The following is a 23,732-nucleotide window of genomic DNA, read 5'->3' on the forward strand; positions in this document are numbered from 1 at the left end:
ACAACCGGCAACGTTGCCTAGGAAGATTTTTGGTAAGAAAATAGTTGTCAAATTTTTGACATTTCTGAAAATTACGCAGTGTTTCCGTTAAAAACGTTTCTTTTACAGCCTGTTGGATTGCAAATCAAAGGATTTAATAGTGAAAAGACTCGACACAGCCTGAAAGGCCGTTTTGTGTAGTCAAATTGTCAATTAGGCAGCTAACCTATTTGATTTTAACACCAAAAAGTCACCATCGACGACGTTGCCGGTTGTAAAGTGGTGGGAGAGTGCGGTGTTGGTGGTTTTTAATAAAAAAACGGACTTTACAAACGAGACATTTTATAAACATCTATTAAATTATGAGAAATAGGCCTTTTTTAATGGTAAACAAAAGTGGTGGATGCGTCAAACTAAAATAATTTAACAATTCTAACTTTTTATGAAATTCATTTAGAACTAATCATAATAAGCATAATTATTTCTCAACGCTAGTTTTTGCCTGCTGCGGAGAATTTAAAAATTAAAAGTGTTTAATGATTTTTTTGAAAAACGCGCCTGCACTTCTCATTGGCAGTCCTCGCTACAGTTTTCTATTGGGCTTTTCTTGTTCTAAATTTTTTATCGCCACGTGGCGGCGCTACAGTCGCTCATATTAAAAAAGTATTGTTGGAATATTTTAATTAAATAATATTTTATAAACTATCGAGTGAAATAATGTCGGGTGAAGACACAATAAACAAAACCGATTTTTTTCTCCGAGAAATTCCTAATGTGAAAATCAGGTTGCAAGCAACATAACCTAACTTTTTCTAATTTTCTATATTTTAGCCAAACTTCCAGTGTTTTGAAGAAAAATGTAGCCAAAGAGCAATTACAATTTCTGTATTTAAGTGATGAAATGCAGGAGCAAGTCATGGACACTCTTAAATTCATTCACGGACCGGTTAGTTTTGTAAACAATAAATGAGGTTAAATTGCAAAACTTGTGCAATTTCTTTTAGGATTTTAGTTTGAAGTTGTCGTCAGAGTATGAAGACACTAAGACTAATCTCGGGAAAAAGTATTTATTAGGACAGGCTAATTTGGTCATCAAAGGGGCGAGGGATTTCTCTAAAATTGATGACCAAAATTATGAAGATGATAGGTTCAAGGAGTTTGCTTTGCTGAGGCTAGAAAGGTAGCAAATCGATTCTCGTTATGATTTTCAAATTATACGTTCCAATTTTTTGGGTAAAAAAATCATGTGTTAACCTTAATTCCAGAAAATTGACAATGACGTTCAGTACGTGTCAAATTCTCAACGTAAAACTGCGAGCGCGGGATTTAAAACGAAGTTTTTTTCGTATTAAAGTCAAAATTAACTGTAAGGTGTTCTCACCGTCGAAAAACTTTTCTCGGATGGATGAGCGTAATTTATTAAACGATCTTTATGAATTAAAGTTTGCCCCTCTCTGTAAAATTGCAAACAAGACAGCAATGGAGTTGCCTAAAGTTTTCAGTATTCTGAAATTATTTTACAATTTTGCAAGATAGCGTGCGATTAATCATGAAAGAAATCGCAACATTTTTTTTATTTTTATGTCTTCTACTTTCCCACCACAATAAATCTTTCTTACCCATTCTTTCCTTTCCAGTTACGGTTTTCACGCAAATCATTGCATTGAAGCTTTAAATTATTGCGAGGATAATGTTGAAGATGCTCTTTTTGTTCTATACAATAAATATTTTAATTTTGGAGAAGCGAAAGTGTCAGCTGATATTAGCGAAAACGAGTTGTTAGAGCAGAGGGACGATGAGAAGAGTTCCCTGGAATCCATTTATGGGAAGATTTTTCATGAAAAAATTAAGAATACTGTGTGGATTATTACTTTGAAACTAGATTATTTAATTAAAATATTTCACAATAAGAACACCAATGAGCCTAAACACAAGGTCAAAAAACCCGCAAAGAAAAAAGAGAAGTGTAGAAATTTTCTCACCGGATCCTGTAAATATGGAGAGAGGTGTAGATTTTCTCATGAAAGAGAAGTAGTAGAGAAAGATGTTAATCAACACTTGACTGACTTTAATTTCGAGTTGGAAATACGGTTTCCTTACAACACGAAGTATCCGTACGAGCCTCCATTAATATTATTAAAAACCAACGCGGTGTTGCCTCCGTTAATGAATTTGCACATTTGCAAGCGACTTTATGAAGAAGCTAAAACTCTAGCTGACGATGGCATACCTTCAATATACACAATAACAGAACTTCTGTTAAATGAAGAGGAAATTACAAGTCACGTGAATACTGAAATCGACTTTATAGCCCCAAATGTGAAACTCTTCCAGGATGTTTCCTCAAAAACAAAAATCAAACGACCTAGTCATTACATTAAAGGAGTAACAAATCGTGATAACCAAACAGTCTTAACACAAGAAGAAATCCGCGACTTTGACGAAAAAGTAGCGAAGAAATTCCAGTACGTCGTAAAAGAGGAAAAGTACATCGAAATCCTCAAGTACAGAAAAAAACTCCCAGCTTGGGGTCTAATGAAGGACATCCTGAATGCGGTACATCAGTCGCAGGTCGTAGTAATTAGTGGAGAAACGGGGTGTGGAAAAAGTACTCAGATTCCACAGTACATTCTTGATGATTGGCTGGTGAATTATGAACGTGATCCTAAACATATTGAAATTGTTTGTACTCAGCCTAGGAGAATTTCTGCAATTAGCGTGGCAGAAAGGGTGGCGACGGAACGGAATGCGAAAATTGGAAACACAGTGGGGTATCAAATCAGGCTGGAGTCGAAGATATCGTCGTACACACGGCTGACGTTTTGCACTACTGGGATTTTGCTCAGACGACTGCAAAGTGAACCCTTATTACCACAGGTACGAAGTTTTGAAATATGAAGTTTGTGTAGTCTCTGCGTTTACCGTGATTTGTCCCAGGGAAGTCTTGTTGTAATTAATTTCATTTGTAAGAGCTGCAGTTACGAGTGTCTTACTTCATTAAAAAATGGTGGAGGTGCCGGTTCATATTTATCAATTATACAGGGTATCCTAAATTGTTGCAGTAATAAAATTGCGCTTTTTGTGTGCAGTTTTTGCATAATCGGTTTTCGATGAATGAAAGAGAAAAAATTGTTTACTATAAGTCGCAGTTTGCTAGAGCGATAACTCTCTTTGTAATTAAGTTCTTTTGAAGGTGACCCACATTGTCGTCGACGAAGTCCACGAGCGCAGCGAACAAAGCGATTTCCTCCTGTTAATTCTCAAAGACATATTGCCTTTTCGACCGGACTTGAAGATTATCCTAATGAGCGCCACAATGAACGCTCAGTTATTTTCCGACTACTTTGGCGAAATTCCAGTTTTATCGATTCCTGGACGAACGTTTCCAGTGCAACAATATTTCTTAGAGTCAATTTTCGAAGTGACGGGCTACGTGTTAGAGGAAGGATCGGAATATTGTAGGAAAAACGCAAATTCTGAATTTTTCCAAGATGAAATGAGTCGAAGTACTGGGGGAAATTGTGTTGAGACGAGTGATAAGCGTAGGGATGAAGATCTCGGTTTCGGGCAGTTGTTGGGTCGATACAAGGATTCTAGCTTTGGAACTTGCAAGAATATTTTTTTCATGGACCCGGGGGCGGTTAATAATGAATTAATTGAAACTTTGCTTTTGTGGATTGTTTCTGGTAAACATTCCCATCCACGACAAGGGACGATTTTGGTATTTCTTCCTGGAATTGCGGAAATTACGGCTTTGTATGAGCAGTTGGCCGTGCACAAGGAGTTTGGAGCGAGGAATAACAAGTACTTGGTGCTGCCCCTTCACTCCTCTTTAACCAGCGAGGAGCAGGCCCTCATTTTTAGGTAAGGATAAACAACTGAAGAACGAACATGCATGCGCCTTTTTTCCAAATTTTAGTAAGCCTAAAGGAGTGCGAAAAATTATTCTTTCCACCAACATCGCCGAAACTTCGGTCACCATAGACGACTGCGTGTTCGTGATTGACTCAGGTCGTATGCGGGAAAAGCACTTTGATCCTAATCGAAACATGGAGAGTCTTGAGACTGTTTGGGTGACTCGAGCCAACGCTCTCCAACGTAAAGGAAGAGCCGGTCGTGTAATGCCAGGCATTTGTTTCCATTTATACACAAGCAACAGATATCACCATCACATGCTTTCGCAACCTATTCCCGAAATGCATCGTATTCCCTTAGAACAATTGATTCTCAACATCAAGCTGTTGCAGACATTCGAGGACAAAGATGTGTCAGATGTTATTAACAGCTTAATTGAACCACCTAAGAAGGAGCACGTAGACACGGCAATCACTCGCCTTCAGAACGTTGGCGCTATAGATGAAGACAAGCAATTAACGGCTTTAGGTCACCATTTGGCCGCACTACCTGTAGACGTTCGTATCGGGAAGTTACTATTGTATGGGGCGATTTTTTCGTGCTTGGATTCAGCACTGACGATGGCTGCGTGTTTGAGTTATAAAAGTCCGTTTGTTTCGCCTTTCAGAAAAAGAGACGAAGCAATGCAGAAGAAATTAAAGTTTTCAGTTGGGCATAGTGATCACATTACCATGCTCATAGCGTACAAGAAGTGGTTGACGGTGTTTAAAAAGAGTAGTTTGGCTGGAAGAAATTTTGCCAATGAGAATTTCATGTCGCAGAAAACTCTTATGACGATTGCGGATATTAAATTCCAATTTTTGGAATTCCTGGTGGATATTGGGTTCATTCCCGTTAATTTAGGAGGAAAAAGGAGAAGTGGAGACGATGATGTGATCCGACTCACAGGGACAGAGGTAAGGGAACAATAATAATCGTTGTATCTGAATATAATTGTATTAAGCCGATTATAACTAGATACAGTTACAATGTTATACTCGAACGTGTGAAGTTGATGCTAGAAGCTTCGTATCTCACCTAACGAGCTGAATACATACATGAGCTCATGTACTTTACTCGTTTTTTTAGTTCAACAGCAACGGTGATAATCTCAACGTTCTCGCTGCAGTTCTGTGTGCTGCATTATATCCCAACGTGATAAAAATTTTAATGCCTCCGAAATCATACGTGAAAACAACAGCCGGCGCTGTCCCTAAAGAACATAACGCAAAAGATTTCAAATTTTTAACATCGAAGGAAGTCGTTTTTCTTCATCCGTCGTCTGTGAATTTCACGGTTAAGCATTTTCCAAGTCCGTTCGTAGTTTATCAAGAGAAAGTCAAGACCAACAAGGTGTACTTTCGAGATTGCACTGTTATTCCTGTTATTTCGCTCGTTCTCTTCTCGGGATTTGATTTGGATATTAGCGTCAACGACGGACGTACTTTGGTCTCGTTAGAGCAAGGATGGATTACGTTTCAAGTCGAAGAACACAGGGTGAGTTTGCTTTGAGTCTAACATTATTGTTTGAAAGTGTGATTTCAGATCGCTGAGATGATTAAAATGTTGAGGCACGAGTTGGTAGGATTGCTTGAAGAAAAAATTAAAGACCCGTTGATGAATATCTTACATAACGATAAAGGAGAACGGATTATAACGACGATTTTAAATTTAATTAACTTGAAGCAGTGACGGATGTTTGCAGAGAATGTTTTTAGTTGTTGTTGTAATCTATCAGAGAATAAAGTTTTATTTTGTTATTACCTACTTTTTGTATCCTCGAGTTTTATTAAAATTGTTTTGTTGTGAATTTTTTCAGTAAAAAGCTGAAAGTAATCTGGGAAGATCGATATCTTCCCTGAAATAAAAACAAATAATTGAATACTTGGAGTAAGTGGTCTATAAAGAAACAATAAAAGAAAATCATGAGAACAAACTTGGGTTTTTCTCACGTCGCCGTCGGTTTAGGACCGACGAAAGAGGCGAAAAAATTCAAACTTATGAAAGTATCTTACTTTTATCTTTACTTTTATGCTCCTTGAATGTTTGAAGCGTTGGATGTGAAGCGTTTAATTCAAGACAACATAAAGAATGGCTGTTTTTTTTCAAGGTTAATAACGGTAGATGGGATTTAAAAATATTTTCGAGAGCTAATCGTCGCTTCCTCTTTCGGGTCCGATTTTCTCGAGAGCGTGAAAAGTGATACGGTTTCCTTTTTATAGAATTCGTCGCGAAATTAAAGAAACCTTCCTAGTACCTAGGCGTTATTGGATCCTTTCGATTCTGAGGGCTTTTGGCATGTCTAATTAGCGACAATATCGCGCAATTAGCGAGAACGAATGATATATTCGGGTCTAATTTATAATGTTAAACTGGGAACGGATCTCGTTAATTTTCTGATGTAAATTCGTTTGGCGAAAATTAGTGCAATTAACGCTCCTTTTAGGATCTTTATTCTTTATCACCTGTAATTAGGACGCGACGGATTAAACGGGCCAAGTGTTTGACAATTAAATTACATCCACATATTTTTAATAATTCGCGATACATTTTCGAAAACAGATTTGTTAAATATCAGAATATTAGTTTGGAAAAGAGATTGATCGAAAAAAGACAAATATAAGGCTAGACTTCTTGTAAGCTGAAGGCGATCAAACTGTAAATACCAATAAAACTTTCCGAGAATAGTAGTTCAACTGTTGTTTAAAGTTTTGCGAAGAAGTGGCATTTGTTGATTTTTCTAGGAGTATTAGAACTATTAGATACTCTCGAAAAGTCACAAGAAAGCTTCACCAGTAAATAATGGAGAATTTTTATGCCGCGCGAGTTAGAAGAATGAATTTCTGCAATCTGGGAAACTGAAGCTAAATCGATAGATAACAGATTCGATTCTTTCCGCTTCTCGCCCCGACGAAACGATGACATTTTTCCTAATCTCGTTCATGCATCTGAACTTATAATTTTCGACAAGTTCAAGAGTCGTTTACACGTCCTTAGCCGTCGTCGATTTATCAGAATTAATGCAGTCTCTTGTACGTTTTTGTGTAACATCTCGCTAGATTAAGCTAATATGTGTGAGCATTGATGCTTCGGTATCACCGGCTTTTCGAGCTTGCAACAGTCCTTTGTAATCCAAGAGGATAAGCGAGCAGTTAGCAACATCCCTCGAATACGGTTCAAGATAAGAATTGGAAATGCCGAAGCGTTGGGATGCTTTTTGATGATTTTTTGGTGTTTAATTTACGAGTGGAAATGAAATAATCGTCGTTTTGCCGTGCATCTGATAGCTTTAGATTGTCAAGTCGCGTCGGGGAAAATGGGAGATAAGGCGATGGGGGTTTTGCAGCGAAAAAATAAACTTTTGTTTATCTTTATTCAATTTGGGGCAAAAGTATGTTAGGTGTATGCGAATCATGACGACGTCAAGTTCGAGCTGAGCGTTGGCGTAATATTGTTAATTAAGCCAAGCGACAAGCGAAAAATTGGAATTATAATAAGTCGAGGTCGGAGAAAGACGCTTTTTCCTATACGGCGGCGGCTTATTGACTCTGAAGGCTTTTTACGCGAGAAAATGATGCGAGTTTTTTGTTAATTAATGATAGAACAAACGTGCGAAGAATTGTTGTTTTTTATGATTTTTCCGGATGTAATGCTAATTCCAGATAAACAGTTTGTTGTTGCAAAATCTCTTATTTTGGCGACTTAAACAAACAGGCAATTTGTTTAATTAGTTAAATTGTTAATTGTTTTAATTGTTGTTTATTTCGTTTTCTGTGTCCTAAAATAACAACAACGGCGTTTGCCAAATAATTAGGCTACTATTGTTGTGAAGATATTATTACTGCGTTGGCGCCGAAATTAGCTAATGGTAAATAATTATAGCGTAACACAATTTTTTTTTAAAGAGACATGTTTCGTTCAACAAATGGCGTATTAAATTGAATCCGTGATTTCAAGCTGCCGTTTAATAAGAGTCTAATTTGCTGCATTAATATTGTTAATTAAAGTGTTTTTGAAGGCGCTTAATTCGCAATTAAAGTGCAGATTTTCGATCTCTTCCTATAATAATGGAAACTTTCCATAAATTCAGTGTCAGTCCATTTTTTCTTTCGTAATTTCGAGACTAGTTTATTTTACTTGAAACTAACGCGATTGTGCGAATTTTTGCTGTAAAATTCGATTTGGCTCCTGTTCAGTGGTCCGATTGACGCTGCGTCGCGTCGTCTTAATTTGTCAGATGGGCGCTGAATGGCGTCTCGTTAGATTTCAACAAGTACGTCAATGGTCAAATCAAGAGCCCGCGAAGAACGATGTAGCAGGACGCCTCTGCCGGCGACAACAGGAGACAGGGCGGCGCCGTGCGCGTGGCGCGTCTTGGTCGGCGTCCCGGCGCATAGCGCCTCCGTTTGTGGTCCGGACTGCACGCGACTGTGTCCAACGAGCGCGAGTTGGCTCAAAAGGTGCAATCGACATGTAAACCGTGTGATCAAAAAAAAGTACCTTCATGTAGAACCGCGAAGTGGCGGAACTGTTGTTCTTAACAATGTCGAGGGACGTAAGCGGGATGTTGGAATTTTCTAGTTAAATCGGGAGAGAAAGCCAGTTTCCGGGTGAAGACGGTCAAAAACAGACGGAAGAAGTTGATTGTGTTAGCAGACGTCTGACAATACCCTTTGGATGTTTGCGGGATAACGAAGCCTTTGTGGATAATAACTAACGACATGCTTCGAAATTGACCGCATTGTAAGCATGATCCCTGAAAAAATGGATGCATCAAATGCTTCCATTTTTAATGCGACTAAGAATTCGACGGATTCGAGCCTTCTTAATCTCAACCAGTCTGCTGAACATTTTATGCTTCTCTTCGAAGACATCGACCAATACTTCAACCACCTTAACTTGTCCAACGATACGGATTACACCACTTATTACAGGCAGTTCTTAAACTGCAGTTATAACATCAGCAATAGTTCTTGTTTCACGCACCAAGCAGAGTCGTACTCTCATCGGAATTACTGGGCTTTGGTGCTTGTTCTTTTTCCCATTTTCACACTTTTTGGAAACGTTCTTGTGATACTCAGTGTCTACAGGGAACGAACTCTGCAATCAGCCACCAACTATTTCATAGTCAGTTTAGCTCTGGCAGATCTTCTTGTAGCTGTCGTAGTCATGCCCTTTGCTGTTTACGTTCTGGTAAGTTCTTTTATATCTTAAATTTTTTATAACCACAGGAGATTTGGGTAAACATTTATGCATCGATAAATTACCAACCAGTCGAAAATTACAATTGTAAATGATCTGACCTAGCTCTAGAATTTAAAGGAGATAAATTAATCGATTTTGCTCTTATTTGACAGAGCTGTCGTAGATTAAGGACGTTGTTGCGAATTTAACAAAGTTAAACTAAAAGGACGTCCTGGGATTAAAATTTGTTACTATAACTAATTCATGTAAATAGCACTCACAGACATGTACAAATTATATTTTGCTTTTATTAGCTAAGTACACAAAATGGAAAATTCAAAAATTCATATTTGCATTATGTTGTTAAATTTAACTTTACAAATTTATTGAATGGATTTTGTTTCTGCCGTGTGTAATAATAAATCTTTATTCTTGTTATAAAAAGATTTTATTCCGACCGCTACTAATCCTCTTAAGCAACAGTTTAATATTGAGGACTAGAGTTTCCAGAAGCTGCTTCTTGATCTCCATTTTGATTTGGTCGAGGGACTCTTCAGATTCAGACAAGCTTTATGTTATTACATTATTTGATGAATACCGCTTCAACGCCATTTCTTTCATTATAAACAAATATAAACTCGTTTTTATCTCGTATTCTCTTTCCAGGTAATGGCAAATATTGCATTACATCCGTTACCTGGCTAAAAATTCTAAATTTGGATTTCAGTTCAACCAAACCTTATCGTTTCCTCGGAAATATCACAATTAAGCAAGGAGCCTTTTTACTTGCAAAGAATGTCAAACAAACAGCGACAATGGCATCGTTTGTGCTCAGAAGCTGCCAGTTCCAAGAAGTAAACGAAAATGTTTTGTTTTCGGCTCTTTGAACGCGTGTAATGCCAGTCGAATTTTTTAGTAACATTTGCGTTATTGAATCGGAGAAATTGGTGGATGCGCGGTGTGAGATCTTTGAAATTGTAATTCGTAAAATTTCCCACAGGTTCCAATTTGATACATAATCCATTTTCTTTCAAGATTCATTTGTTGAAAGTTGAATTTATGGACGTCGTGTCGGAAAAAAAGCAGAATTGGAAATATAATGAGGGACGTACCCTCATTATATTCCCGCAACAGTGTCGTGGGATTTTTGTAAGATTTTTATCGTCGCCTCAGTTAACATTTCTTAAAATAATTATTTCTGATTTCTACCGGAAACCGGCGCCAGTATCGACACTTTTATAGTAATTTTAATTAAAATATAGAAGTTAAATTTCACATACGAGTTATTTTTATCGCTTACACTCTGCCGTTCCGATGGTTATCGAGCTGAACACAAATCGGAAGGGAGGGTAATAAACATGACAAAGGGTCATCACCATCAGATCAATGTAGGCACTTTACAACCGGTGTTTAGGGGTGATGGGGGTGTACGTCTCCTTCTAATTAAATAGACTGCATTTTCATCTAACCCTTCAGTCACATAGTCGCGTGATTCTTCCGCATAAATCCGTGTCGTTTCTGTCACAATTTTACGAAATATGTTTCTCTTCATCGCCACGTTATTTTCTGAATATTGATCGGGCGAAACAACAAGTATTTGATTTGAAGTGAATTCTGGGGGTCTTTGAAAAGTTGATAAATGGTCACGACTTGTACTGCGGCGCATTCGAATAAAAACCAACAGATAAATCAGAAGGATAAGGCAAAAAAAGGGCGGAGATCGATTTATCATGGGGCTATTGTTTGTGATAAACTTGTACATTATCTGAAAATTTATGCCAAGTCGAAATGTGTTTATACTCGTAACTGTATCTTCGATTTATTGGTGTTAATGAAACCCTCAGAATCGTTCTGTTGCCGCACGTAAATATTAATTAAAACTTGGGACTTTGGAAAAACGCTTCCATCGCTTAAACGTCAATATTTGCAGTGAAATAGCTTAGATATAATTTCGCTCAAGAGGGTGCAACTGACAGATCTACAAACTCAATTTCAACGCGACAGATTCACGAATTATTCCTAACCCGATTTACATTTACCTCTTCATACGCTCTTTTCGATGAGTCTGCAATCAATTATACATATCAGATTATTTATGTTTGTTTGGAAGTAGGAGACTCTAATGTTGAAGAATTGGGTCGGTCGTAACCGAAACTAGAACCGTGTGATTGGTCTTCAAGCGCCATAAAAGAGGGAACGAAATCCCCAGTTCCTAATATCCTAATAGCCAGTCGATTGGAACAAGAACTTCGATGTCTTATTATGGTTTATTGGGATACTTTCACGTTAATTTCGTTCTGTCGGTAATCTGCCGAGGACGTGGTGAAAAACAGTCATGGAAGCTTGAAATGGTGACGTTTCAATGGAAAGTTTACGTCCAGTGTCAGTTTGTTAATATTTTCAATAGTTCCAGTAAGTTTCATTTCCGTTAAACTGGAGTGATCGTTTTAATTTTGGCCCCATTGTTCTGAAAATACTTGTAACTTTACAATTTCTAAGTTTTCTTGACGAATAATTGTTGCGTTCCATTTCAAGCAACCAATTCATTCTTATATCATTTCAAAGGTATCTTACCTTCAATTGAATTTTTGTTTTCGAAATGACAATATTGGTGGATGCGCCGGAATATAGAACAAATTTGTTCAAGTACAAAATGTTTTAGTCTTGCGAACTGACGACAGCATTATGTTCTCTAGTGAAAATTTATCTTTAATAATACGGGCAATGTAGTGGAGAGAATTTAACGTCGCTATTAATTCTCGGACAACCACAGAACGTTGTGTAGTTCATTTGTAAGGTTTTTAATAAAAAACGAGTTGTTTGGGTAGTTCAGAAATGAAATCGGGTTTTACAAACTGCCATGAGTGTATTTTAGAAGTGGAGATATATTATGTTTAACAAATTGGAAAGTTTAACTGAATAATTGATGTTACGGAGATAAGCATAATTAGAGAAGTTGCAAATTGCGCATAAATTGGCAGCTCTAATTTTGATGTGGCGCTTGGCTTGGACCGACAATTTAAAATAAGATTAAAACAACCTGAATTAAAATCATTTAGAACTAATATTTAAATAAGTAAACACTGATAAATAAATCAAAATTTCAATATACCCTATTTAGGTAATTTTCAAGGAAAAATAAATCCACGATCTAACGCGGTTAAATCAGGAAACCATCAATCTCATTGACAGCGAGTGTATCCTCTAACACATGGAATCTGCGGAAGAAACGCAACAGTTAATTTCTGCATAACCAAAAGTCAAGAAAAAAGTTCTACTTATCTGTAGTTGAGACTGTTTATTATTGTAGAGTTGTTTAACAAACAGAATCCTGGTATTTACACAGGTAAAGTTGACGTTACTAACTACGAGTAACTAATTACTTGACCACAAACGTATTTGCACGTTCAAAGACTAAATGGGTTATTTCACTCTTTGTCACTTTAGTTTCAGTGAAAAACTGAGTTGGTGCTCACATTGGTTCCTGCATTTTTTGTCAAGCTTTGAATTACAATTAAAGCTGTCATTAATGTAAGTGGAGTGCGGCTTTTATTTTCAATTTGGGTTTAGTAGCGCTAAAAGCGGTCGGTTTACTGCTGGGGGGTTATAATTCCTGCATCGAATAAATGGGTGATAAAGTCCCGTAACAAGTGTAGATGAAATATCACTCCCGTACATTTTTGAAGCGTGATTAGAGTAGCAATTAAATTTAAAGTCGCCGAAGGTTTGAAGTTTATAGCATTGGAAAAGCTGCAAAGATATCTTAATCCGTTTTAGCGAGAGCGCGCTCATTAAAGCAATGTGCCATGAAATCAACGAGGCCAGAACTCGATAACGGATCTAATCAGTCGAAATGTCCAACGGAAAAAGCTCGTTATTGCGACCGCTGCAGGATCCGTTATAATTTCATTTCGTAATTAGCGAACTCGGAAAAATCAGGAACATGCTTACACTGGGTTCTGTTTGTCTTTGGTTTTAATCAGACGAATTTTAATTCAGCTCGTGACGCGGAAAATTTATCGTTTTTAATAATTTGCCGGAATCTGAGGGCCGAAAAAAATTATTTACTTGGGGTCTTGAGAGTGCTTCAGCCGCGTTATATTTTCACTTTACCCTCGGCGGGTAGGTTTCATCTCGTACGTGAGAACAACGTAATTGAATTACATTCGCGATAATTCCATTAGCTTAAAACCCCTATGGTTTTTTGAATTTTCAACCAGCCAAAAACGGAACTTTTACAGAGACTCGAATTCCATTTGCATTGCTAATTAGACGATGGATTTGGACTTTATTTTATTAATAATTGTTTTGCATGCTATTTAAATTCGAGATATAGGCTTCATAAATATTTCAACGATGCGGCGCGGCGGAGCGGAAAATGCCCAAAGACACGAAAGCGCCACTCAAACAGCCGAAACGTCGTTAGTCTGCAATCGCATCCTTTAATTAACCACTAATACCTACGGAAAACACACTGCTGAACATCGTCTACTCACACAGATTCCACATATTTCAACCATCTATTGTTCCAGATTCTGACGACATTTAATTAGATTAATAAAAAATCCGACTAATTTATTACTTTTCTCAAGAAACTACCTACTTAAATCTGATGAATACTTGACTGCTAACAAGTATTCGTAATGAAGGACGTACCACTCATAATTTCAATAACGTAATTTACTTTTTATGGTAATTTTCTCACCTGTCCCTGAAGCGTTATGCATCCAGGGAAATCAATAAAAACTGCTATTTTTACGTTTTCTACCTGCTTTGAAACTACGACGTCGTTAAAACTGACACTGCACCTTTATGGGGAGCTTTTAATGCAATGCGTAATTCAAGATTCTGCCAACTTGAAAATTCCAACATACTTGTAGGATCTTAGAAATTCATGATTTTGAGACATGAAATCTATAAGAATCTAGCCTCTTTTAAAGTAGCAATTTTGGCGCATCCACCATTTTAAAACATTTTTAAAAGTTCTATTGTGTGAACTATGAGGTTGCTTTTAGACCTCAGACCGACGGGATATACAAAAAATTAGGTGCATAAAATTCAAAATAGTTGATTTGGAAACACTAAGTCGAGTAAAACATTTTTTCGCTCGAAAAACTAAAACAAATCGCTCTGATTTGTTTGAAACCCATTCACTGTAAAACAAATTTAATTAGCTACATTTCAATAGGTCTTTCAATGCCAAAAATTCATCATTTTTTTCACTCAATTAATAAAGCAATTTTCCATTCATGTATCACGCAAATATTTTGCACCATCTCCATCATCAGAATTATCAATTGTTGCGCACTGGGATAATTTATATAGAAAATGTTGTTAATGCAGGTAGAATACAAACGCCTGAAAATAAACAATTGTGCTTAAATTAATTCACTTCAAAACTGGAGTATTTAATTTAATTTGCGCATTGCGATAAAATTAATTTAAAACAGCTGCGTGACTCGTCGCTTGTAGTCTTTTATGCTTTTCTAGCTTTGAGAACACATGTTTATACACACGTCGGATTGTTTTTACAATGTTAAATTTGTCTCACTGTTACTAATTGCTTTGATGTGTTTTGCTAATTTTCTAGTTCAATAGTTTAACTTAAATTGCTTAACTTAAACTCACAACGCACATTTATTAAAACTCTCACGAGTATTTTCTCTACCTTAAGAAGTCCACAAACTAGGGACCACTCTAATAGTGACAGATTTGTACAAAAACCGTAGCAAGGATTTTCACTTCTTTGAACCTCCAGCTTCCTTTCTTCCTTCTCCGGAACCAAATCGAGTCGAATGCTTCCATCGAAAGTAATAAGAGACACAAACGCTTCAACTGTGAAAAAGAGCTCTTTAATCATCCGATCGAATCCTGTAAAGCACAATTCTAAATAGAGATGACCACGTGTACCGAAATTAGAGCAACTATAAATCGGAATTTCCCCGTTCGACGAGCTTTATTCAGATCGCAATTAATTGCAAGTTAAATTGCTTAGAATTAAATCAAGCCATTAAAATTGCAGGAAACCGCACAAAGCGCGAGAAAATCGCTTTCGCCTCTCGCGATCCAAATACGTCCTCTTACTAATTATCGCTGAAAATTATAGTCTCCGATCGCACAATGACAATCGCCTAAATAATCACATTTTTCGCCTAATCGAATTGGGTTGCGTCTCTACGACACTTGTTGCAAGGGTGATAATTTTGTAAAGTCTGCCTAAATTGCACTCTTGTTACAGCTCGTCTAATTTGATTAGGGCACAAAAATTCCACCCACGATTTAACGTCATTGTGACGAGTCGCTATTTTAAATTAATTATTCCTCCAATCCAGAACAATCACACACAACTTCCGCTAAGTTATAATGCGAAGGGAATTAATTTTAACAAACTTTCCTCACGTGGAGCTCGAGCAATCGTAGAGATGACGAGAAATTGTCTATTAACGACGGAGGGGCTTTCAAGGATGCCGTTGCGGAAAAGCATTTTTCAAAGAGGAATATGAAACATTTTCCAGGGTGTGCTATAGTTATTATATTGTCCTATATAATTAGTAATTAGCTTTGTTGCATTTGCAAATAAGTAAGTAATTTCGCTCTCAGATGAATTTAATTATAATCGTCTCTCTTTCATGAGTTGGATTCGAATCTCTTTATTTTGTTTCAACTTGCTAACAGAGGATAAAAGGAGTGGTTTCAGTTACTGGATGTAAGCTTTTGTAACCGTTTTTCTTTATTTGAAAATATGTGTATCCGTCAGAGGAGCTTGTTTGGAATGCTAGTCTAACTACTGAAACTGCGTTTAAAAAGGATCAATCTTCAAAGCAAAACTTGTTTTCTGTAATACCAACTAAAGTTAAATTATGTGGGAGTACATACATAGTTTGTTTCTCTTTTTACCGATATTTGAGTGTTAGGGCCTGTCTTTTCTCTCTCCATTTATCCGGTTTTAGTGGTGTTGATTTATTATCCTGTGCTTCTCTCTCATATTCTCATTTCTATTAGTTTGTCTTCCGCTCTAATGAAATGTTTCTTGATATTTTCACTTCTTTTTCAGTGTATTTGTGTCGGTTTTATGTTTTTCGTGTGTGCCAATTTAAAAAAGGAATTTTATGAATTTTCGGTTTTATCTCAAAACTGAATTTTCTATTAAATTCCGTAACTTTGTAACAACTGTGTTTGGAGGCGGTACTATTACACGTTCCGACAAATTTGTGTTCAATATCGTGCTTGTATTATCGGAACACATAATTATAATCTTGCTTTTCTTCCAGACCTCTAAAAACTAATAAACTGGCTCAAAACTCTTATTAAATAGTACTTTCGTAAACAAGTAAAGTTTAACAATGAATAAATAATTGACGCTCATAAAAACTTCATTACCAGTTTCTATAAACAGTAAACAAGAATTATACTGGTATTTCGCGAAGTTATGTAAATATTTCAAAAAAATCCAAAGGGTGCGTTTGAGATAGGTCAAGTAATCACTTCGATTTTATTTAAAAGCGTTTTTGTGTCATAAAAAGGTTGGGACGAGTAAAAAGTTCGATAAAATACACATTGTTAAAAAGGACATTTTCTGTTATTTGTTCAGAATTAGTAAATAGTGTTCGGACGTATTTTTTTATGTCAATTTAACGTAAATATTTGCATGTCTCTTTTAAATAAGTAAAAAAAAGCGCTGGGGCCAAAGATTATTGTTTCCCGACGCTGCTTAATTACAAATCTGAATACAATCAATATTCATGTATAATTTATAAAATTAGCTATGCGTCGTTGGAACAGCACTCAATTGTAAGAGGGAAAACTTCTAACTGCAGGAGGTATTTCCTGGCAACGTGTTCAAAATTTGCAGTGAAACTCGGTAATTTTGCCTTAGGTTAGTTGTTCCACAAACGTTTCTAAACTATGTAGCTTGATTATAATAATATCGTTTATCAAAGAGAACATTTCATGTACGTCAAATTAGCGATAGAAATTCTTCCCTTTATCGCCGTCGTTTTTCTCGAATTTTTCACACAGAGACTCTTAAGATTTTGGAGTTTTGCCTCTGAGTCTGCACTGAAAATTCCGAAAAAAAATATACACCTACGTAGATTTACATTAAAGAAAAAGAATTTTTGAATTTGGGTCGCTGTAAAATAATTTTTCACTTGATTCTCGAGATATTTTTTTATAACTTAACATTGCAATTCCCATAGGAGAAAAATGGCCGGAATCCCTTAATTCCACGTCTTGGAATTACCTCAATTACTAAACGTTCACTCTTCCGGAAAAGTCAGACAGGTACCTCGATACAGTGGTCAAATACAGCAAATTGGAGAACTTTCCGTAAGAATCTCGTTCGTCAAAGTTTAAATGAGTTATCTTGTGTGGGGATTACGAGCACGACACACACTCTCGCCTAATTTAATTAATTCCCTCGATAGAAAAACAATTACGTTGTTTGGCAAGTGTTAAGCAAATGCAAGTTTCAAGTTTCCACGCACGATTTTTGAGAAATGTCAATGAAAAAAATTCCTGTAGGCAAGCAGAGGAATGAGAGAGCCTCTCCATAAATCTTGACGTCGGTGATGAATTTGCTGTCCGTTGCATAACCTTCAAATAAATCAACGGATCGCGATGCGACATGACAGGAAAACTTTATTAAGCATTCGAAAAAAATCTGCCGGAATCCGATTGAATTTTTATTGTTGCAACGATTGTTGTTTTGTGATTTATACGGCATCAATATTATGCCATTTTCAATTTTGCAGCTGATGACTTATTGGTTCACAAGCCGATCGTCTATGATGAGAGAGAGCGTTGCATTTTAATTTCGGGAAAATTTACCGCCAAACTATTGCGTACAACTGCGGGAATCAAAATACTGCGCATATTAAAATATTTTCCGTGGGAGAAAACACAAACAAGCTCGTTTTTCTTTGCTCAATTCTGTTTGTTTGTTGGCAGATGGTACTTTATGCAGAAAATATTCAAAGGTCTAAATTTCAGGGTTACTCCTTTGTAAAAATGAATAATTAACTGTCCGAAACTTGTGCAGTTTAATCTGTATCGTTAGAAGTTTCGAAGCAAAATAACTTTTGACGCACAATTTTCGTCGTGCTTTTTCTGTCTAATTAAGGTGAATAATGCAGAAATCTTTTGAATTATTAACATCCGAGTCCTAATGCTCCTCTTGTATTTGCGGCAAAACAATTAATATTTAAGCTGACATACAAGTAGGTGTGCATAACGAGTCCGGTCCTAATTGGAGATTTGGAACCTTGTGGCCGCTTCAAATTGTTTCCTTCTATAAATAATAACCGGACGTGCGTTTATTTCCATGGAAAACCTGCATATTAATCAGATATTGATTGTGACGGTTTTCATGTATAATTATTTTTTGGCGGAAAAAACATTCAAAATATCTCATAAATTAGAAGCGAGTGTAAAGGAGGAGATAAAGAGTATAAAAGCGTCAAGCTCGCATTTCATCAAACTAAATTTCGCAGCATCGACAGTTAATCGCCTTGTTTCGCTTTGTGCTACACAATAAGTTTTTTTCGACAATCCCTCATGTTTTATGAAAGAGTATTACGTGCATCTACGGGCTTAGCTAGGTCCATTTCGTGTAATCGTTGTTTTGAGAGATTAAAAAACAACAGAACTTGAGCTCATTGCAGGGACTCAAACGTGAGGTTCGGAAAAATTTATGAGGTTGAACTGAAGCATGAATATATTTATTCTTTCAAATGTCTTATTGATTTTTCATTTAGTGTCATCGAATAATGCAGGTGAATCCACGATTTAACGGTTGCAAGGAATGTATTCCTGTCTTTCTCGGAACTAATTAAGGATATCAAGGCGGATGGAGACTTTGCCATTATAAAATCATAGAGAAAGGGTCTAAAATTCTGATTGAAAAGAAAGTGACACTTAAATTATTCTGCAGCTTAGCAAACTGTCACTAGTATCTAAAAAAGACGAGTGATAAGAGCAGAGTTCTTGGCTCTGCCGTTATTTTCAAATCAACACTTTTTAAACGTGAAAGTGCGACCTTAAAAAATGGCGGATAATTTATAAGAACTCAGGTGCACATTGTCTTTTTAATCAGAGCTCTCAATCATTTAGAGAAACGGTAGCAAATTAATCAATTAATGGAAGAAAATACAAATTTTTAGAAATGTTTTCCTGTGTTAACTCTTTTTTTTGTTGCAGGTAAGTGGAGGAAATCTGCTGAAAGGTTTGTGGAAACTCTAGTGAGAAGTTTTATTAAGAGATTAAAGCCGAGACGATATAACAGTGTCTATAAATAATCCCATTTTCATAAGTGTAAAGCAAACTAGTAGTATATTACATGGGGACACTTTAATGTAACCCGAGACGGATAAGTTATTAGTGTTTATTTTGATAAAGCTGAACTCGCGATTTTGCAACATATTTGCATTGCAGATGGCCGAAACGCCTCTGAAGTACCGTTCTAATTATTTCAGGCTAAATCACGATGTCAGTGGTTCATTCAAAGTTAATAAAAGCGATTCGTTCGCTAGATATCAAGTACATTTCTTTGAATTGCAAATTTAATATCCATCAGTTGGCAAAAAACCGCTTTTCCCCCCACAATCCGTGTTTCATATTTTTAATTATGTCACGTGAAGTTCGATCGGTTTTTTACGAGAACCAGGGGACGTGAAATCTGACCGAATTTATGTCTTTGCACAGCTATGTATTTTACTTTTATTATAACTTTAGTGAGGTCGTATTGTTGTGTTGAACCATATGGCTGGCTTTCCATTCCACATACAATTGCATCTCCCGAGTCTCTGAAAATCAAATTGTGACCTTGCGAGCTTCGTATGATACTCAATTCATTTACGAAATAATTGAGTTAAAATGATTGTACGTATCGGGAATTGGGTATAGATTCGCGTTCCAGATAGCGCGAATTCTTCGAAATATTAAATACTGCATCTCCATTTCACTCACGGGGATTCCTAACGCACGCTTCTCATATCATCCTTTAATTTAGTGCATATGCGTCCACTTCACGTTCCTTTGGAACGAAAGAGAAGCACGTCTAGGCTGTCAATTTTCCGGTGTCGACGGGACATCTAAAGTCGTTGCTTTTAATGCCTCCAAATCTTTTTTAGTGTCGTCCTTTACGATCAATAATTTTGTTGGCGTAGGCCGGAATTTTCACCCCATGAAAGGAACCATTACCGGACAATTTCAATCCAATCCACATCTTATATTCGTGATTTGGATCACACCATCCAATTACCAAATCAAATATTTTCATTTGTTTGCAAGCTATCCTGCCAGTCCTTTCTTTCGGAGGAAATGGCTTGAGCAGCACGCAAATCTATCCATCACACTTTGACAGTTTTTTGCCTTTTTTGACCGAACTCGAGTTCACTATTATCTTTTGATCCTCCGAACTCTAAAGTAATCAACATTTTCCAAGTTTCTCGCAGTCTTTTTTTCTTAGAAACTTTACTAATTAAACGATTCGCTTGGTAAACAATTGCACCTTTGTGTTTGTTAGGTTGAAATTTCAATACCTTCAAACTTTTTGCGTTTGTTAGCTCCACGAAGTAGCTGATCAAAAAGTAAGTTCATAAAATGTCTTGTTATTGTTGCGACATATCACAGCTTTGACATGAAGTTTATTATCTCGTCGCGTGTCAGGATTTGAGCCGATAATAAAATCAGATCATCCGCAATTAGTTCTAACACCGATACATTGTTTGATACAGACATAATTTAAATTCGTAGTTGACGATGATTAGTTGGCATTAAGAAATTTGCATATGACCTAAGTAATTTCGCTCGGAATCGATTATTCTGTGCCAGTGATTATTGTATGAGTTATAGAAGGTATTAACAAGTAATGTAACCAACCCTTGTCTGGCATATTAATGCAATACAATTTGTACGGCACATAATGGAGGAACGAACATTATTCATGACGTGACAGGTTTTTGTTGCCGGGATGTGATTGACATAATTAACCACCGCATTAACTGCTTCCGAAAGAAGCATCTTTTGTGCAGAAACAGCAGGAAAAGAAACTCTACACAATCAGAAACTTCAGATTCTGGAGTTTTTTATATTTTAGTAATTCGTTTAGATATTTTAGATTCTTTGGTCTCTTTGAATTTTCATTTTAATAATGTATTTAGCATTTAAGTTCCTCAGCTTCTCACTTTTCGAGGGAATGGAATTCAAATAACTACTTTATAATCTTTGTATCCGCTAAAACCTTTGATCTTCTGGTTTCTTTGTATTTCTTCTTAGATTCTCCACAACGCAGAATTACAAAATTTAACATTGTGGGGTTATTAAAATGACATTTTAAAGTTAAAATTGTCCCAACAAAGTCATTATGTATTCGCTATTTCCATTTTTGGGTTAATAACACAATGTAAAACAAATCCGCAATGATAAAACGTGGGCTAACTTGCAATGAAGAGTTTAGTACCGCGCTACAACTCTTTGTTTTCATGTTTTACCACATTTTACGTTCATATGTGCACAAAAAGCTTCAATATTTTTTACATCTATGCATTTATGCATCCACACCTGCATTTTTATTATCATCAAATAAAATTGTGTTAAATAAATTGTTAATTAATTTATTGAATCGTACACATACCGTTTGAAAATTTAATTTATTACCGGCGCATCCACCATATTTCAAAAATAATGTAAAAATTCATTTAACTTTAGTTCGTTGTGCTCGAGTGCTTATAAACAAAGTTATCCTCAACAAGCATATTCCAGTACATTAAAATGTAGCAAACACTTCAATATTTGATCCAAACTCCCACTGAAATTTTGATGAAACTTGGCGCTGCTGTGAATTAGTTGTAGATCACCGAACCGAACAATTCTGTGTTTTTATTAACTCTCTTCTGTTTTCGTATCGTGTCCGTCTTAAAACTCAAACTAGATGATCGTTAGGAAGGATGCAGATGGTACGGAAACAAAGTCTTCGCTCTAACTTTGGAAAAGAACCGAAAAAACCAAGAGACTTGTTTGATTTGTGTTTAACATTCAGATGCGATTTCGTTGTTCCCTGCCACTACAATAACTTTTAAGATCTAGTTCTTTTCGAGCGAATAATTTATGTTCTTAAGACTTGGAACGAGCCGACTTCTTTTTCCTACATAATTCATAATATTTTCCAGGTGTTGACTGGTCTCTGTCGGTGCGAATGAAGCTGTTGTGCTCTCTTCTTGCATGGTAATTGTGTCATTTGCATAATTCAACAGTTTAGAATGCGTCAAATATTGTTTCGAGTTTTCGGCGAAATTTATGAAAAGACTCTGCGTAATGTAATTTTCCTGAAAGGGAGTGGTTTAAGTTTCATTTCGGTTTAAGCCACGTGCATTTTTTAGGTGGTAATCTTAGCGCTTATTGTAAAACCTGTCAGGAAGAATTCGACTTTGTCTTTGTTGGTGCAAGCTATAAAACTGCAAAGTCACAGCTGCGGGCTTCACCTCGTTGTCCACTTAATTTGTAACCTCAAGGAATCTTTTTTATTATTCAGGATGTCTGCGGTACGTGAGTCATTAATTTAATATTTTTATGTGCAGCATGAAATAATTTAATTATAACATGATGCTCCAGGACGTAACTTTTTTATGATCCACTCGGAAGCCTTAAAATTTCTTTCTATGAGCTAATCCGCCTCGTGTTTAAAGAACCTGTCGTAAAATTACGAATTTATGGATTCGATTCCCATAAACTTTGTCTTTAGGGTTACATTAAAATTTCAAAGTCGCAAAGGTGCCACCAGAGTCTAATTGTAATGAGCAACAATGCGCGTCAAGAGACTGTTTATGAAGTCGGAGCAGTATTATCAAATAATAAGTGTCCTAGAAACTCGATTTAATTAAAAAGAAGCTTTTTTTCTAAGCAATTAATTTTGGTACCAGTGGCTGAAAAATTTACCTTTTACGCTCTGTGCAGCTTTCATCCTTTGTTTCATGTGAAATTCTTTTATCTCATGCGGGTGCTGGGATCCCTCGGCGTCTGTGACAATTAAATGAAGTTAAACACAGACCGCAACTTCATTCTCAATTCTAACCTATGGAATAGCTTATTGTATTGAAGAAAGAGCGGCCAACCTCGAAATTCTCCAGCTCGTTACACCAACTGTACAACTCTTCTTAAAAATTTATTGTGGGTCAGAAGAGTTATTAATTGTTCTCACATTGCGGCCGCACGGTTTTTTCCGTTTAATTTCGTCAAAGTGGAGTTCCCAAAGGATGTAATTTAGCTTCGTCATTATTCGGTATTTACACAAATGATGCTAAAGCCGTGATTAATTCCTTACACCGGTGTTCTGAAGCTCCAGTGTCTCATATGATGCTGATTACTCGAGTACTAAGAAATTGAGATTAGCTCACTCTTATTTTATAACGTGAAGAGTAAAAGAAAAAACGGGTGAGATGTAAAAAGTAAGTTGGTTCTGAAAAGCACTTAGAGAAATGAGAGACACTCTAAATTTTATGTTTGAGAATGACAGAACAAACAAATCTTAACTTCTTTCGAGTGTCATAAAACAGATTCGATTTATCTACGCACTGGCCTGTTTAAAGAAAAAACTAAATATCAATTTCATTGTCACGAACCTCGTTCTTTGTGCATCTGGAACGAGCTTAGATATTTATAGGTTATCAAAAAGAGTA

At 36.4% G+C, this 23,732-nt stretch overlaps 2 protein-coding genes across 4 annotated transcripts in view; both read left to right on the top strand.

The window, feature by feature from the left end:
• Positions 1-594: 594 nt before the first annotated feature.
• Positions 595-5,633, top strand: LOC148169554 (putative ATP-dependent RNA helicase DHX57). The gene is made up of 8 exons (XM_088042669.1): positions 595-764; positions 811-925; positions 984-1,159; positions 1,617-2,856; positions 3,173-3,843; positions 3,899-4,790; positions 4,963-5,370; positions 5,419-5,633. The coding sequence occupies exons 1-8, from the start codon at positions 697-699 to the stop codon at positions 5,563-5,565; spliced, it is 3,717 nt and encodes a 1,238-aa protein (XP_087898795.1). The 5' UTR covers positions 595-696; the 3' UTR covers positions 5,566-5,633.
• Positions 5,634-8,270: 2,637 nt separating this feature from the next.
• Positions 8,271-23,732, top strand: part of Dop2R (dopamine D2-like receptor) — an 89,526-nt gene continuing 74,064 nt past the window's right edge. For all 3 annotated transcript variants that reach the window (XM_088043409.1, XM_088043410.1, XM_088043412.1), the window contains exon 1: positions 8,271-9,066. In XM_088043409.1, the coding sequence (XP_087899535.1) occupies positions 8,623-9,066 (444 nt within the window). In that variant the 5' untranslated portion in view covers positions 8,271-8,622. The remainder of the gene's footprint in view (positions 9,067-23,732) is intronic.

Source organism: Gnatocerus cornutus, chromosome 8 (assembly GCF_029298725.1).
Source record: "Gnatocerus cornutus isolate USDA-ARS CGAHR chromosome 8, icGnaCorn1.1, whole genome shotgun sequence".
In the NCBI taxonomy this organism is placed as follows: domain Eukaryota; kingdom Metazoa; phylum Arthropoda; class Insecta; order Coleoptera; family Tenebrionidae; genus Gnatocerus; species Gnatocerus cornutus.

Bases quoted from the DNA above. Each gene is read 5' to 3' on its own strand.
- LOC148169554 (XM_088042669.1), top strand. From the start codon at position 697: ATGTCGGGTGAAGACACAATAAACAAAACCGATTTTTTTCTCCGAGAA. The intron at 926-983 runs GTTAGTTTTGTA...AATTTCTTTTAG, and splicing joins TTAAATTCATTCACGGACCG to GATTTTAGTTTGAAGTTGTC. The intron at 4,791-4,962 runs GTAAGGGAACAA...TCGTTTTTTTAG, and splicing joins TCCGACTCACAGGGACAGAG to TTCAACAGCAACGGTGATAA.